This window comes from Castor canadensis, chromosome 2 (assembly GCF_047511655.1).
Source record: "Castor canadensis chromosome 2, mCasCan1.hap1v2, whole genome shotgun sequence".
NCBI classification, from domain to species: Eukaryota; Metazoa; Chordata; class Mammalia; order Rodentia; family Castoridae; genus Castor; species Castor canadensis.
In genome coordinates, this window is record NC_133387.1 from 80,360,051 (window position 1) to 80,376,632 (window position 16,582).

Below are 16,582 nucleotides of genomic sequence, written 5' to 3' on the forward strand. Positions count from 1 at the left end.
CCTGATTTTTGTGTGCTCTGTCCTGTTGATGATGGATATTTATTACTTTTTATGGCAGGCAGTAATAGAGGTCATTTCACATGTGTCACTGGCATTTAATTCTGGGAAATAATTCAAAAATTATTCAGCTTCAGTCAATATTTACATCACAAAATATGAAGAAAATGAAGGTGTGTGAAGGGATTTTCAGTAATCCAATTCATTGTCATGCCAAAAATTGCGTTTGTAATAGATTAGACAGATATATGTTTGTTTAACTTAGAGTTACCATAAAGAACTAGACTAAATGCAATAACTTTTTATTTAATAGCTATTGTTATGTATTAGTTACATTTTTTATATTTTAACTTTATGACCCAAGAGACTTTCACAATGACAAGTTTTATTTATTGCAAATTTGAAGACACATAACATCTTCTGTGTTTTGAACCTAAACTAAACAATCAAACACACATATAAAAGTATACATGCATACAAGTATATATGTGTACCTAATATAACTAAATGTGAATTACAATAACACTGTAACAGTTCTTCTGTTGAATGTCTGCATACGCTGACATGCTTCACCTCACTCCATCCTCATGTAAACAATTGGACATGGTTACAGCTTGCGCTGTGTTACAGTGGAGGAAATGAAGGCTTGGAGATTGTAAGAATGGCCTAAGGCACATGGCTATTCAGTGGCAGTGCTATGAAAACCTGGAGTTCCCTCCCAGTAACCATTCAGTGATGTTACCTCATCACATCTGCTACCCACAGCATAACTTAAATGAGAAAAAGTGAGACTCCAGCTTATGCTCATAGATCAAGGAACAGAATTATTTAGAATGTGTGCACTTATTGGAAATAGGCTATTGAAATATTTACTGACTTCTGTCAAGGCAGCACATTTTTAATGACATGGGGTTCATGAAGACTAAAACAGAAGAGCACAAAAGAAGGATTTGAAATTATGCAATTTAAAACACTATCATTCTGCTTTCAGCGGCTTACTAATTTTCATTAGGATTAATAAAAATACTATCCTTCATAAAAACTCAATTCTAGAAAACAAAGAATAAGATGTCTAATGCAACATCCCTGGACAAATGACAAATGACTGAATAGGCAGCCACCACAATCATAGAGTAGGCAGAAGAAACACTGAGGCCCACGCTGTAGTGAGATGTCAGGGCAGGGCGGAGGGCTGCTAGGAAACCACTGCTGGGAAAGGGGCCTCCCTGCATTCTTGCATCAGGGATGGGAGGGCAAAGGACCTGAACAGCCCAGGAGATTGATGACAAATGCCAGCGTCTATAAACGGCAGTTGTGCATTGATCTGTGTGCAGTGTGTAAAGATTTCTTCTCTCATAGAAGGATGTGTGTGTGAGAGAGAGAGAGAGAGAGAGAATGCCTGGTACATACTAATAGCATTCATAATATAATTTGTCCATTCAGTGACAAGAATTGCCATAATTGGTATGATATTTGCATGCTGGGTATTTTACTCACTTGCATATTTTAAAATTACAAAGAAAACCCTTAAAATTCTGCATGTCAAAGTGTATCTGGCATGTCTTCTGTGAAGTGTAACCATGACACTCTCCAGAAATAATGTTTGACACTGTTCCCATGGAGTTCAATTTATGGCCTTCCTCTAGTTCTGTGGAACTGTAAGGCTACCTCCTCCAGATACATTTATGGGATCTGTAGTTATGTAGATGCTGAGAAATGTCAGCCCTTGAAACTGGTAATTATTGACAGGTCCAAAGTCCATATCAAACATTTAGGTGTCTGAAGTTTGAGGCTGGCTCTGGAACTTTTTTGAAAAAGAGGATACAGAGAAAAGTTTGGTTTGTGAATTTTTTATGTACCATGTGTGCTGTGGAAACAAGATCTTGACTTGAGCTTGAATCTGGGCTAACTTAGGACAGAAGCCAACAACCATCAGAAACAAAAGCCAGAGTCCTAGGCTCTGCAGCTTCCCTCCCATAATTCTGCAGTCTTGATAGGCAATGCACAAATTTTGCCAGCTGAGTGAGAGGCTTGTTCACATCTGAACTGAAATCGACTTCACTCCTTTTTCCAGTGGGATCAAGACCACCAGCTAGTAAATGCCAAGTTAGGTGTATGTCATGGTTCTATCATGCTGTAACAAATTACCAGACACTGAACCATCCACAGAAATTTGTTTCTTACAGTTCTGGAGACTAGGAAGACCAAGATAAAGGGGCTGGCATCTAGGTATATATGGTGAGGACCTTCTGTGTTCACATGGCAGAAAAGCAGCAGGTCATAAAAGGCCAATTGCTGTGTGGTTGCTTCTTTTATAAGGGCTGAGTTCCATTCACAGAAAAGGAGCTTCAGACCCAACAACCTCCTTTTAATACTCTTATAATATTGGAGATAGGTTTCAACATATGAATTTCAGGGACACAGTCAGACCATACATTCTGCCAGTGTGCTGATTTCCAGACCTACATTGGTTTTCTTTCTGGGAACAAAACTGAAAAGGTCACTCATTCTTCCTAGTATTTTAGGCATAAGCAGTTTTTACTTTTTGCAGGCTATGCCAGATGGAAGAGTTTTAGGTTAGGGAGTCTTCGTATTTAGGTGGCCAAGCTGGTAGTGAAGGGAGCCCAAAACATAAGTTATTTTTAGTTCCTGAAATTCTAGGCCAGATCTGGAAAGATCAGTGAACAACTTTTGGATACTGCATATAGAAATTGTTATAAAGCCAAGGACAAAGGGTAGGAGGGGACACAGACAGTAAATAGACATCAGGGGTGTTAGGAAAGGATGTGTTCAGCTTAATCCAAACCAGGCCTTGGGACACACAGGGAAGGGAGCTCACTGCCCTGTATCTCTACTATAGTTCTCTCTCTCTGTCTCTCCCACCACTGCCCACATCCAAGTGATAACTGTCTTTTCCTGGATTCCAGAATATTGGGGAAAATTGAGAGAAAAGAAAAGAGAAACCAATTAAGTAGGAGTTTGTGGTCCTGCCCCTTTAAACTAACACATCTGTATGTGATTGTGTACACAGATGCACACACTTTTCTTTAATGCCCATTACATTTTAAAGGGAGAAACACAAGTCAGATGGCACTCATTTTAGGGAGCTATCCTTAATGATACCTTTCTTACCCACCTCTACTCACTGTTCTAAAGCAGAATTAGAAGCATCTTCCTCAGTATTCCCACAGTGACTTGGGGAAATCTCTCTAATGCTTGTCACACAGTATTTGATGAGGTGCTCTCCTCACCTGGACTGTGAGCAACTTATAGCCTGGATGTCCACTTCATTTATTGTGTGAGATGAATGGAATCACACTGTGATTTCCAGTGTCCTTAGGACATCTTGTGCTAAAGGATAAACTCTAGAAATATGTGACTGATCCACTAAAATATGAGTAAAAATGATGTTTGACTTATTCTGCATTGTAGTTTGTGTGTGTAAGTCTATAATACTGAATCTTGTTTTAATTGTTTAAGGAGTCAGTAATGGAAGGGCAAAGGTAAATAATTCCCAGGTGTACCTATGCTATTAAAATATAGTCTATTCTTAAAAATCTAAACATAGACTTGCCATTTGATCCAGCAATACCACTCTTGGGGATATACCAAAGGAATGGGACACAGGTTACTCCAGGGGTACATGTACACCCATGTTTATTGCAGCACTATTCACAATAGTCAAGTTATGGAAACAGCCAAGATGCCCCACTACTGACGAATGGATTAAGAAAATGTGGTATTTATACACAATGGAATTTTATGCAGCCATGAAGAAGAATGAAATCTAATCATTCGCCAGTAAATGTATGGAACTGGAGAACATCATCCTGAGCGAGGTTAGCCAGGCCCAGAAGACCAAAAATCATATGTTCTCCCTCATATGCAGACTTTCGATCAAGGGCAAACACAACAAGGGGATTGGACTTTGTTCACATGATAAGGCAAGTGCACACAAAGGAGATATGAGGATAGGTAGGTAACTCCCCCCCCAAAAAAGATAGCATTTGATGTCTTCAATGCAAAGGAACTAATGCAGAAACTTTAAAGCAACAGAGGATAATAGGAGAAGGGGACTAAGAACTAGAGAAAAGGTTAGTTTGAGGAGAATCAAACTAGAAAGTAACACATATGTACATGGAAGCAATACTAGGAATCTCCCTATATAGCTATCCTTACCTCAACTAGCAAAAACCGGTGGTCCTCCTTATTATTGCTTATATTCTCTCTTCAACAAAATTAGAGATAAGGGCAAAACAGTTTCTGCCTGGAAGCAAGGGAGTGGGGGGAAAAGGGAGGGGGTGGGGGGAAAAGGAGGGTGGGGAAGAATGGAGGGGTTGGGAGCAGGGGGAAAGGGAGGGGGCGGGGGGGGGAACGAGGGAGTAATGACCCAAACATTGTATGTACATATGAATAAAGGAAATTTAAAAAAAGTAAAGTTTTAGGGAGATGAAAAAAAATAAATAAATAAAATATAGCCTAGCATAGAAATATATGGAAAAGGGGATTGTTCATAATCCTAATGTGATACAATCTGAGAAATTAAATTGGATTAATTAAACAAATCATCCAGTTTAACCACTTTACTTTTAAAATACTGAAGTTATGTCTTGTTTTGTTGTTCTTCATACCAAAACAATCAACATTAACACAATCAGAATTTCCACTTTAACTATTTTAAAGGTTTGAGAATTCTCAGAAACTTCATTCACTATGACTCCACAAAGCTTTGTACATTAAGTTTATGTCTGTATATGCTAATTTTTACAGGAAAAACTTTAGAACAAAAAAACACCTACTTGGCTCAGACAATATGAAATACAAGACTCCAACATACTAAAAAAGTTTAAAGATCCCCTAGTGTTGCAGCAGAATTCAAGACAAACTAAAAAATCTGACTAAAATCACATTTTTCATCATGCTCCTTTCTCCCAACCTTATAAAACTAGTAGCTATCTAGGTTAATAATTAACCTGCTATGAGCAGATTTACTCTAAAGAAATACATTTGATGCCATGTACTGAAAAAAAGGTCATTTTGTTTCAGTTTTCAAAGTGTATTTTGGTTAGAATTGTATATACCTTCTAAATTGAGAGTAAAACGTGACAATGGCTTATCTTATCCTCCATTTCAGAAGACAACAGATGTGCATCGTCAAACGTAGCATCATGTGCCAGGTGCCTTGCGCTGGGTCCGGAATGTGGATGGTGTGTTCAAGAGGTGTGCCTTTTTTGTTGTTGTTATTTTCTTTTTCTCATGCTTGACTTTCTCTCTGGCATGATTTCATTGCACCAATATTCTGTGCCTTGAAGGTGCATCAGGGAAAAAAAAGATAGCACTGAGCGTAAGGAAAATTTTATTTGGTTTTTATGCTTGGAAACAGCAAAACTGGCTGAATATAGAATCAAGTATAACTTTTTTATTAGGAAAACTATGGTAATTTTGAAATGAAGTGCAAGCCATTTTATGTTTTCCATCTGTTCTATAGAGAACATTGGCAAACACAGAAAGTAATTTTTCATAGTTCAGTAGGCTTTGGCGTGAAATTCTTGCTGCAGCTTGAGCCATAAGGTATATATCCCATCCACTCAAGTTGGATTGTTCTCTTATACTTGCTTATTAAAGAAAGGCAAGATGATTTATTGGGCAATTTTATTGGTTTTTATTTTAAATACTTGAAGTTGCATGATTTGCTTCACTTCCTATCATTGCACAGCAAATTTTCACTTACATATAAAAAATGTGAGGCTTTTCTTTTGACACCTTACGCTGTTAATGAGAAACTGTACAATTAAGTTCTACGGAATAGAGAATAATTCAGAATATATTTGTTGTTCAAAATTAGTGTTTTTATATTCTATGAAGAGAAACAAGTTCTAATGACAGTATTCTCAGTGAAACAATTATAATTCATTCCTTCTTTTTTGGCTCAAAACTTGTGAGGTTTTTTTTTAAAACAATAATCTTCAATCAGAGCTATCTGTACATAAGTCTCAACGAAGAAGCCATCTACTAAATTGGAGTTCCTTTTTAATGAGATTCTCCAGTAATTTTTCCATTACTCATGTAGCCCCTGGAAATTGAAACAGATAGGTTTTTAAGGGCTTTTTGCTTGACATAAACATAAATTCCTAGCTTTTGTATCCTCTGATTTAACCAATAGCTGCACTTATATCTCCTTTCCACCCTCTCTTGTTACTGCTTGTCTTAATGTATCCCTAAGGACAAAAAAAAAAAGCTGAAAAGTTGCCAAGGATGGTGGGCATTAAATTCTTCTATGAAGTATGTCAGGGTGGAGACTAGGAAGGGATTTACCAAACAGTAGCCATGTCTGGAAATCAACCTTTCTCACTGACAGCCTGAAACTCCCTAGAAGGGTACAATGTTGTAGAGAGGAAAACTCTAGACTTCTTAGGTCAAATCCCATCACTTCCTTTGAGTCAAAGATCAGACAGAATTAACTCCATTCTTCAAGCCTCTTTTTAAATTATCTCTATAATCTTCAATTTGGAGTTTACCTGTTGGTTTCACTATGTCAGGAATGTTTCCTGGATTGCTATTTCATGATCCTACACCAGTACTTCACTTTAGATCTTGCTGAATCACTGAGGAAAAACCCTAGAGCCCTGCAATTTGTACCAATCTGACCTTGGCTAATGAGTGCTCTAGTGAGAACAGTTTGGAGGAACTTTCAAAAGATGGTTCAGAAGCCCAGTTATCAAGCAGTTGTAATATCAGGTTCTACCTTATAGTTGTGACTGTCAGGAAAGTCACAGCTCGGGAATAACAGTCAGTCCTGCCACAGAAAGAGGGATTGTTAATATTCAGAGGGATAGGTAATCAGATGGAAAGAGATAAACCAAAGGGAAAAAGGTGGCTACTGGAAGGGCAGAGGCAAACCTATTTCAACTGATGGTAAAATCCTTGAGACAGGGACCCTGAGGAAAGCATTGAAAAATTCACTTAGCTATTCTTGTCCTAAAATATTCCCTCACACACTACACTGTAGTACAAGTTATGTTTTGAAAAACCAGGCTCTGAAGAGAGACAAACTGGGATTCAAACCCAAGTTCACCAGTTTCTAAGTGTGTGAACTTGGACATATTAATTCCTCTGAAACTCAGTTTTCCCATTCTCTAAAGTGGAAATACTGATTATACCTCCCCCACATTACTGGGGAGATGTAAAGAAGCAATGTGTGAGACATATGTGACACGCAGTCATTGTTTAACAAACAGGAGTTTAACTGTAGAGAACTTTGGGGAGATTTAGGAAAATAGGAGGAGTTAATAGCCCAATCTCAGGGAAGCAAGCAGTGTTACGTCTTGGCTACTATCCCTATCACCAACAGGAGGAGCAGTCCACTCTCTGCAGGCTGACCTGACATCACAGGGAGGCAAACTGTCTTGTGGAGTTTTGGAAGCTCAACAATCATGTTGGCACAGATACAGCTGGTACTCCTGAGTTCTCAGGCAGCAAGGCTGAAGGAAAAGGGAATGATGAGGAAGGCTTTTCCTGCTCATAATGAAAATAGATAAGTAGTAACAAAATAAACCTGACTTATAGAATTTACAAAACTGATCAAATGTAAAAAATCAGTAAAAAATTAGACAGTGTATACCCAGCTTGCTTGCATTCTTATCTAGCATGTTAATCTGTCATTCCATGTCCATTCACTTTCTTTCCATGTTATGTAAAAGTAATTAGGATAAAAAAGGCTTTATCAATATTATCAAGTTTAATGACTTATGTTTCTTGTTAAAATCTATGAAAGACATGTTAAGTTTTGAAGACTTCTCTTCCTCTTCTAGCTGATATGACTGACACAGGATATCATGGCATACACAGAAGTTTAGAGGCAACCTTGGATCATAGTTATCCTAAAACATGATATAAAGAGCATTCACTGTCCAAAGGACTAAGATAAAATTTGCTTATTTCTGTTCAGATCGCAATTTTGGAAGTCAAAAACAATTCAGAACTTTTTTGTAGGAGAAAAAATTGTTTTAGATATATACCCAGAATATTATATCAAATGGATGGAAATAACGAATGGTAAAAAGCTAGCTAGAGTAACTTCAGCCCAGATTTTTTATTCTCAACAGGTTTTAGATGCAGAAAGTTGGAATATGAATTTGCTGTGATTTTCTTGTAGAAAAAGGAAAACATAAGGATTAGAAGACATTAAAATGACACAAAATACCCCAAATTAAAAGGGTGTGGTTTGAAATTGCTTTTCTTTCATACAAAGTAGAAAGTAGGCCACAATGGGCAGAAACAACATTCCATTCTTGATTTTGATGCTTCGGCTTTTTCTTCCCTTTTCAAACCTAATTGGCCAACTGGCAGTGTTTTTCTGACTTAGTTTTTACAGTGGGGTGAAGAGAGCCATGCTGATTCAGTCATTGCAAAATAATAGAATATTTTACCGATTTCAGCAAAACTATTTGACATTTAAAGGTCACGTGGCAGATCTTGATGTATAGTTACAGTAAATTAATCACCCTTCCTTCTTTATTGCGTATAAACAAATTATAGACTCCCTGGCTGGCTGAAAAGAAAAACTAGAGCTATTTGTACTTTATTTCCTTTCTATGATTTGAAATCTTGAATTTTTTTACATCTATAAAATGCAAGTGGCCCTTTGTAAAAAATTGAACAAACGTGTACAATCCTTATGTGCTCTCAGTGTTCCCCACACTTGAAAGAAGAGGGAGGGAGTCTGGGGGTAAGGGAGGGGGCGGGGGGAAGGAGGGAGAAATGACCCAAACACTGTATGCACATATGAATAAAATAAAAAAAGAAAAAAGTGGGGACCTCCACCTGGCCTGGAGCTTTCTGAAAGAATAAGACCACATGATAGCAGGTATTTGTCATGACGTTCTCTGAGGCACTCCAGTTTGTTTATAAACTGCACCTTACCTTCAGTACCTCCAAGTTTTACTAGTAGATAGGATAAATTTAGATACGAGAAATTAAGGCTTTGATTATTTTAAACATCTGTTTGAAATTTAGATGATTGATCACAAGGCAAATTTAATGTTTCTGTCACCATGTGCCATTTACCAAATGACACCTGGAAATTTTGATTGGAAACAGGGGCTCATTTCCTTTTGCCTTTTATTTATGCTTGCCTTACAAGTGTCACCTGCACTCAAATTCAGGCTCCATACTGTAAAGGATCACATAGTAAACTTTTAGCCTTTGCAGTCACACACTGTCTTGATTGCACGTTCTTCCTCTTTTTTGTTGCTTTATAGCCTTGTATGATGTAAAAAGTACTTTTTGGCACTCAAACCACATAAAAAGGCCAAGGGCTGCATTTGTCATGTGGCCCCTAGTTTTCCAAGCCCTCTGCTTTGTACATTGAGAAAGGAATAAAATGTTTTATATGAATATTACTTACTATCAGCCTATCTAATTATTCACTATTGTCACAGGTTAATTAATTATAATTAAATAGTGGCCTCATCTTCAACATTAATGTCCACTTAAACTTGATAGTCCTCTTTCCCCATAACCCTGTGACTTTCTGTCTTCCCCTGAGTTTTTGATTCCCAGAATGATTATATTTGCTTGCTTAATAACTGAATTCACCTGTGCTCTGTTGACTTTGATGACAAAAACTCTAGCTGCCTTGTTCTATCCATATCCCCAGCAACTAACAAACTTACTGTCCCTGGATAAGTATTCAGTTAAATGGATGGTGAATTGATTAGAAATCTAAACCTCTGAGTCATGTGAACTAAAGGAAGAATGATTAAATGCTGGGTCAAAATAGCCACTATCAAGAAGATCACTGAGAAAACATAGAGCTTATATGTAAAAAAAAAATCCCAAGTAATTCAGAACATTATATATAATGAAACATTTTGCCATATTTTTCAATACATTTTCTGTCCACAGGAAAAATCCTGAAAAAGTAAAAGTATAATTTTTTTCAGCTAAAATAATTTAAAGTTTAAATTTATTCTATTAATTTCAAGTTTACTGAATGGCTCTTAGACAACTATCAACTATTCAATGCTGAATGATAGTGAAAGTTTTAGATTCAGTTACAAAGTCAGGAGAATTTGAGCTGCAGTATTTCTCCATCTCATCACAAACATCTTTCTTGGTGTATTGACTTATTTTCAGGCTGTTTTTGTATAAGAAGTAGGTTGGGCAATTTTGTGGTCTAAGAAATTAGATTTCCAATTCATTATTTTATGAACTTTCAGTATTTAATTAGGCATGTGATTTCTAAGTTGTTGCTTTCATATTCCAAGCACAACAGTATATAATAAACACACCGGTTGAGCTCTCTGAGACATGAGTCTCACATTTGGAACCAATGAATGGTCCATTTTGGTTAAGTTTTCTCTTGGGTCTGTCTTTCCAAAGTAAAATATTTAGAAAGAATTAAGTTGGTATGGTTTTACAGTGCCCAGTCAACATTTAAATTGTTTGGTTTAAATCTCCTATTTAATAATTCATTTTCTTCTTTTTAAATGAGATTTGGAAATTAAAGTTTTATTTATGACAATTTTCCAGTACTGTTATTGGAAACATGCAGCTATTTTAAACAGTTGCATAATTTGTTCTACATTGGAATGGCTTTGCTATGGTATTTGCTATGTATAGATTTTCTTTGGTTGTAACTGAGAGGATATGCATGAAATACATCAGTGATTTTCCTTCTTTTAAACAGGATTTCATTTCGGGTGGATCAAAAAATGAACGTTGTGATACTGTTTCCAATTTAATAATCAAAGGCTGCTCAGTGGATTCAATAGAATACCCACCTGTGCGTGTAATAATACAAAGTGAAAATGAAATTAATACCCAAGTGACACCAGGAGAAGTGTCAATCCAACTGCGTCCAGGTTTGGTGATTTTCAAATAAATCTATGATAATTCTTCATTTGAAATTTCAACTCATATTAACTTGTTAATATTTAATATTAAGTAGTAGGCAATATTGTTGGTAGTAGAAATCACAGAGAGCTCAGAATCGAGGAAGCAGAATTCTAGTCTTTGTAATGCTCATAGCTAGCTGTATGACCACAGACTCTGCAAACCTGACCACAATATATAATAATTATATGTTCTCCTCACATAATCTGATCATGCTGTGATGCAATTGTGTTCCTGCTCCACTGCAGCTCTGGGGAAAGGGAACATATTTTATTACATTCTTTCTCCAATGCCTAGAGCAGTGCTGGCATGTATTAAGAACTCCATAAATATTCATTGGCTGAATTGATTAATAAGTTAGGAGGTATGAATTAAGCTAAGTACTTAGAGCCTTTATAATGAAATTTTTTTTGCCAGTACTTGGGTTCGAACTCAGAGCCTATCCCTTGAGCCACTCCACCAGCCCTGTTTTTGTTAGGGTCTCATGTACTATTTACCTGAGTTGGCTTCAAACCACAATCCTCCTGATCTCCTGCCTCCTGCTAGGATTATAGGTGTGCAATGAACTTTTAAACACAAAACTACAATTCAGGATTATCATACTTACCTTAGGCAGCTTTGAGTTGGCACTGGAGATTAATATCTACCTTTCTTCCTGTATTTCTTTTATACCTCCTCTTCTGTCATAACAAATACCCCAGTTTGACACATGTATATGCCTTGGGAAGGTATTCATTTCCTTCAGGGTTAGAAAATCCCAGTTATGAATTAAATACAGGAGTACAGGTCAAGGTATACAGATATGCACCCCTCAATTAGATGGATCAATAGAAAGCAGTAGGAAATTGCTTTCAAGTCTGTGTTATTTCATTGTAGGTGGTCTTGTCTTGTCGTTAGCTTTTTAAATGACCATTCTTGACATACTCCTCAGTCCATTCCAAATGCTGAACTGTTTCTTCCAGACACTGTGATTACCAGAAAAATAAAATCCACTCTTTTCTTGACACTAGCCATCATCCCAGCTCCCAATTAAAGCTGTGCTTTTCACCCTATGAAGTAATGATACAGCCCAGTATGGACATATATTAGCAAAAGTTGGAAAGGTAGACACAAAAATCAAACTAATTAGGTATATAAGATTTTGTTTGTTGTCACCTTCCTTTGTTTGTTGCCTTAGATATTCCTATAGCTCTGCATTTACAGCCTTTCAGTGTTATGAATACCAACCTCTTTTTTTTTGTTGTTTTATTTTATTTTATTTTATTTTTCTTTTATTATTCATATGTGCATACAAGGCTTGGTTCATTTCTCCCCCCTGCCCCCACCCCTTCCCTTACCACCCACTCCAGCCCCCTCCCTCTCCCCCCTACCCCCTCAATACCCAGCAGAAACTATTTTGCCCTTATCTCTAATTTTGTTGTAGAGAGAGTATAAGCAATAATAGGAAGGAACAAGGGGTTTTGCTGGTTGAGATAAGGATAGCTATACAGGGCATTGACTCACATTGATTTCCTGTGCGTGGGTGTTACCTTCTAGGTTAATTCTTTTTGATCTAACCTTTTCTCTAGTTCCTGGTCCTCTTTAATGATTTTTCTCTTTATTTCATTCTAACAGGTCCATTATCCCAGGTTTTTGATCTTTATGAGCCTAAGTAGGTTTTCTCATAGACTACTTCTAAAATCACTAATTTCATATATATTTCCATATCCCAGCATCACTTGTATCTAGTCTTTTCCACTAGTCATCCATAAGAGTCTTGCTGTCACCCCTTTCAAACTGTATTAACATGGAATAGTAAGATACATGTAATTCAATTATACTTTGATTTTTTTGACTCAATTGTGGAGAGGGGATAATCCTCACAGCACACTGAGTTTGAGGGCAAGTTTGTTAATATCATCTTTTCTAAAAATCCTTCTTTGAATAATCTAGATTCTTGCCTCTCCACTCTGTTTTCCTTCAACAAATTCTTCACATTCCGAGAATTTTAAAACACGCACCATGATATTTACAGATGAATAAATAGGAATTATATAATACAATAGAACAATTAGCAATAATCAATAAACTTGATGTCTTAGTCTGTTTGGCTGCCATAACAGAATCTCATACACTGGATAGAAAAAACAACATAAATATATTTTCCCACAGTTCTAGAAAGCTTACAAATCCAAAAGGCTAAAATGCTCAACATCAAGATGCTGTCAGATTTTGTTCCTGCTGAAGGCTATATCTTGCATTTAGCCATCTTCTTTGATGTGTCCTGATATGGCAGTGTGTGTGTGTGTGAGAGAGAGAGAGAAAGAGAGAGAGAGTGAGAGAGGGAGGGAGGGAGATTGAGACTATCCAGTATTGATTCCTAGAAGGCCACTAATCCTATCATGAAGACCCCACCCTCATGACTTCCTGTAAACCTAATTATCCCTCAGAGGCTCCATCTCCAAATACCACCCACCACAGGGGAATACAATTCAGTCCATAGCACATGATATATAAAATACTACTTTTTAAAATCCATGAAATATTTTTAGAAATTAATCCTATCTTAGACAAGAAAACGCTATTCTAAAATATGAGAAACATTTTATAGGTAAGCATTTTTAAGCACAGTGCAATAAAAATTCAAATCAATACAAAAAGATTAAAAAATCAAATAAAAGCAAAATTCATAAAAATCTCCCTTAAATAATTCTATTTCCACAAAAATCCAAACTTTAGCCATAAGCTAATAAGAGTAACAAAATACCTCAAAATATATGGAATGAGATTTAAGTTGTTCTCATGAAAATTCAAAACTTTAATTTTATTATTTGCTTTCATTTATTTTATTTTTATTTTATTATTTACTTTTAAATAACAGTAAAAAAAAAAGCCATCAAGAAAACAAAGAGAAATAAATACACAATTTTTAAAAAAGCAAAAAGAAGAAGTTCCTAAGTTTTTAAAAAAACAACAAAATTAATGAAGTGGAAAATAAAAATAAAAAACCAAAGTGGATATACAAATTCAAGATTTATTTTTCTTTTTTTCAATCTTCAAATTTTACCCTTTTTTTTTCTTATTTTTACCTATTAATCTCATGGAAAAAATCATATTGATCCTAGTTGATGTTCTTTAAGAACAAGGAGATTAAGCCTTTAGCAAGACAGAAAAGAGAAAGGAATTCTCTACTTTTAATTCAGAAATACAGTATGCTTAATAACAAACAGTCCTAAAGGACAAGAATGAAAAACAGGTCACACTAAGGGGAGGACACTGACAAGAGGGGGAGGGTAAAAGAAGGAAGTAAAGAAAATGAATATAAAATCTCTTTTGTTTTTCAAAAACTGAGAACAGGAATGTAAAACAGGTCTTGTCTGGGGGTTGGTATCAGTGGGAAGGGGAAGGATATAACGAAAGGGTGTAGGAGGATGAATTTGGTAGAAATATTATGTACTCAGGTACGAAAATGGAAAAATGAGACCTGTTGAAACTATTCTAAGAATAGGGAGGAGAGAGGATAAAGGAGAATGATGGAGGGATGAATTTATGATAGATTTTAAGCATTTTTGTAAATGTCACAATCTACCCCAGTACAACAATAATATAATAAAAAGAAAAGAAGAAATAGAGTACTTGATAAAAATGAAAAAAGCCTATATTTCACTAATTTAAGAAAATGTTTCACATGTGGTTCATTTTAATATTGCAAAGAAAAATTCCTTTAATATAGTGTAGTTTAAATTTAAACTTTTTCAAATATGCCTTATTCTTCCTTAATTTCAAGATTTAAAAAAATAGAAACTTGCCCATATTTCCTGCAATACATGAAAACATATTCCCATTCAATTTCCTACAAAATTTAGAAACATGCTGGAGTCTGTGTCTTGCTATTTTAAACCAATCCCACTGGGGAGGGGGTACTTCTCCTGCTCAAATGTAATGAATAGACATTGGCTTCTCTTTCTTTCTCCTACAGGCTCTACATTTTCTTACGATTTTCAATTTCAACTTATACAGAACATTTTTCAGTTTTCTAAGTGTTCCACCATGTTTGTTGTAGCCAGAACATCAGAGACACTCACATGACAATTGGAGTAGTTTAAAACTCATTCTAATCACCTTTGCTTCTTTGATTCATTCAAATCAACAGTTCTAAGGCAACAGTTTTAAGTAGGACTTTCCTCCCAAGTCCTTTCATTCCATGTCACAGACCTATTTCTTCCCTTTTAAGTTAACTGAAGGAAATAAAGGCCTGACCCTTTAGAACCACAAAAGGTATGAAGAAAAAGCTTCCCTGGAAATAATACATTTAAGTCCATGGACATTTTGGACTCAGATGATGCTCTCCCCTACCCCCTGTACAGGGGATTGAACGCATAGCCTCATGCTTGCTAGGCAAGTGCTCTACCACATGAGTCAATGTCCCCAGGCTCTTCTCCTCTTGAACTCTAAACTCTCCCTACACTGAGAAAGAAGTCCTAGGAACCACCTTCTTTCTGGGCCTTTTGAAACACTGAGCCAAAATGTGTTTTCAGCATAGTGTAGTTATCGAACATTTGTGAGGACTGTACACACACAGAGGTTTCAGAGGTGACGAAATAGTTCTTGCCCTAATGTTGCTTACAATCTAGTAGTAGTAATGGTAATAATCAGTGACACATGCATACATAAGCCATATCCTTTAGTAACTTTCAGCCACTAAAAGAAGATAAAGATATCTAGTCTGGAATCTTACAATTATATGGTAAGCATTATAATGGTAGTATAATCCAGTCGCTGTGGTAACACAAGGGAGGGATGCTCATCTGGGTTCAAGGAGGAGCAGATTCCTAAGCAGTATCTGGAAGCGGTAATTATAAGAAGAAAGGGAGGTTAGACAGAGGAAGAAACATAAGCAAGGCATGGGAGGGTGTATTGGTGGAGTGTACATGGGGACTTACAAGGAGGTTTATTTTGCTAGAGCTGAAGGTGTAGATAGACACAGGATGATGAGGCACTTTAATCTGCTGTTGTTGCCATCTGAGCTAACTTGGGCATTAGCCACCTGGCAGTGAGATACTTACTAATTCTAAGCAGAGAGTGACATAAGCAACTTTCAGTTTTAGAAAGATGGACCCAATGTTTAGTGGTGGCAGGAAAGACTATAGAGGAAGACAATGAAGAGTCTCAATAATCCAGGCAAGGCTAAGAAGGGCTGGAATAGACAGGAATAAGTCACAATGTTGTGGCATATTGGAGAAGTTCATTTGAGAATTTTAACTTAATAAATAGTAAGTAAAGAAATTGACCAAAGATAAAATACCACATTATCAAACCTTAAACCTTAAACAAATGTGTCAATAGTAATGAGTTTGGGCTACAAGATTAAAATCAATCTGATTCTACCTTCTTCTTGATAATTTTAGATTCAGCTGGGCATGGTGGTTCCACCTGTAATCTTAGCACTTGGGAGGCTGAGGCAGGAGGATCTCAAGTTTGGGCTACATAGTGAGATGCTGTCTCAAACAAAGGAAGGAAGGGAGGGAGGGAAAGAGGAAGGAAATCTAGATTCATAAAAAAATACCAAGGAAATGTTATGGTCAGCTCCAAATTACAATCAATTATAACTACTTTCCTCGCAGTTGACTTTGATTATGTTATATAGTGGGAATGGACTATAAATAGGAACTATATATAATGTAGGAAAAGAAGAATCCAAAGCTGCTGA

At 36.3% G+C, this 16,582-nt stretch overlaps 1 protein-coding gene across 1 annotated transcript in view; it reads left to right on the forward strand.

Annotated features, from left to right (window-relative positions):
- The window catches only part of Itgb8 (integrin subunit beta 8), an 83,920-nt gene that overhangs the window by 26,909 nt on the left and 40,429 nt on the right, over positions 1-16,582 (forward strand). Inside the window, exons 2-3 of the mRNA XM_074065138.1 lie at positions 5,132-5,217; positions 10,688-10,862. Coding sequence (XP_073921239.1) covers positions 5,132-5,217; positions 10,688-10,862 — 261 coding nt within the window. The remainder of the gene's footprint in view (positions 1-5,131; positions 5,218-10,687; positions 10,863-16,582) is intronic.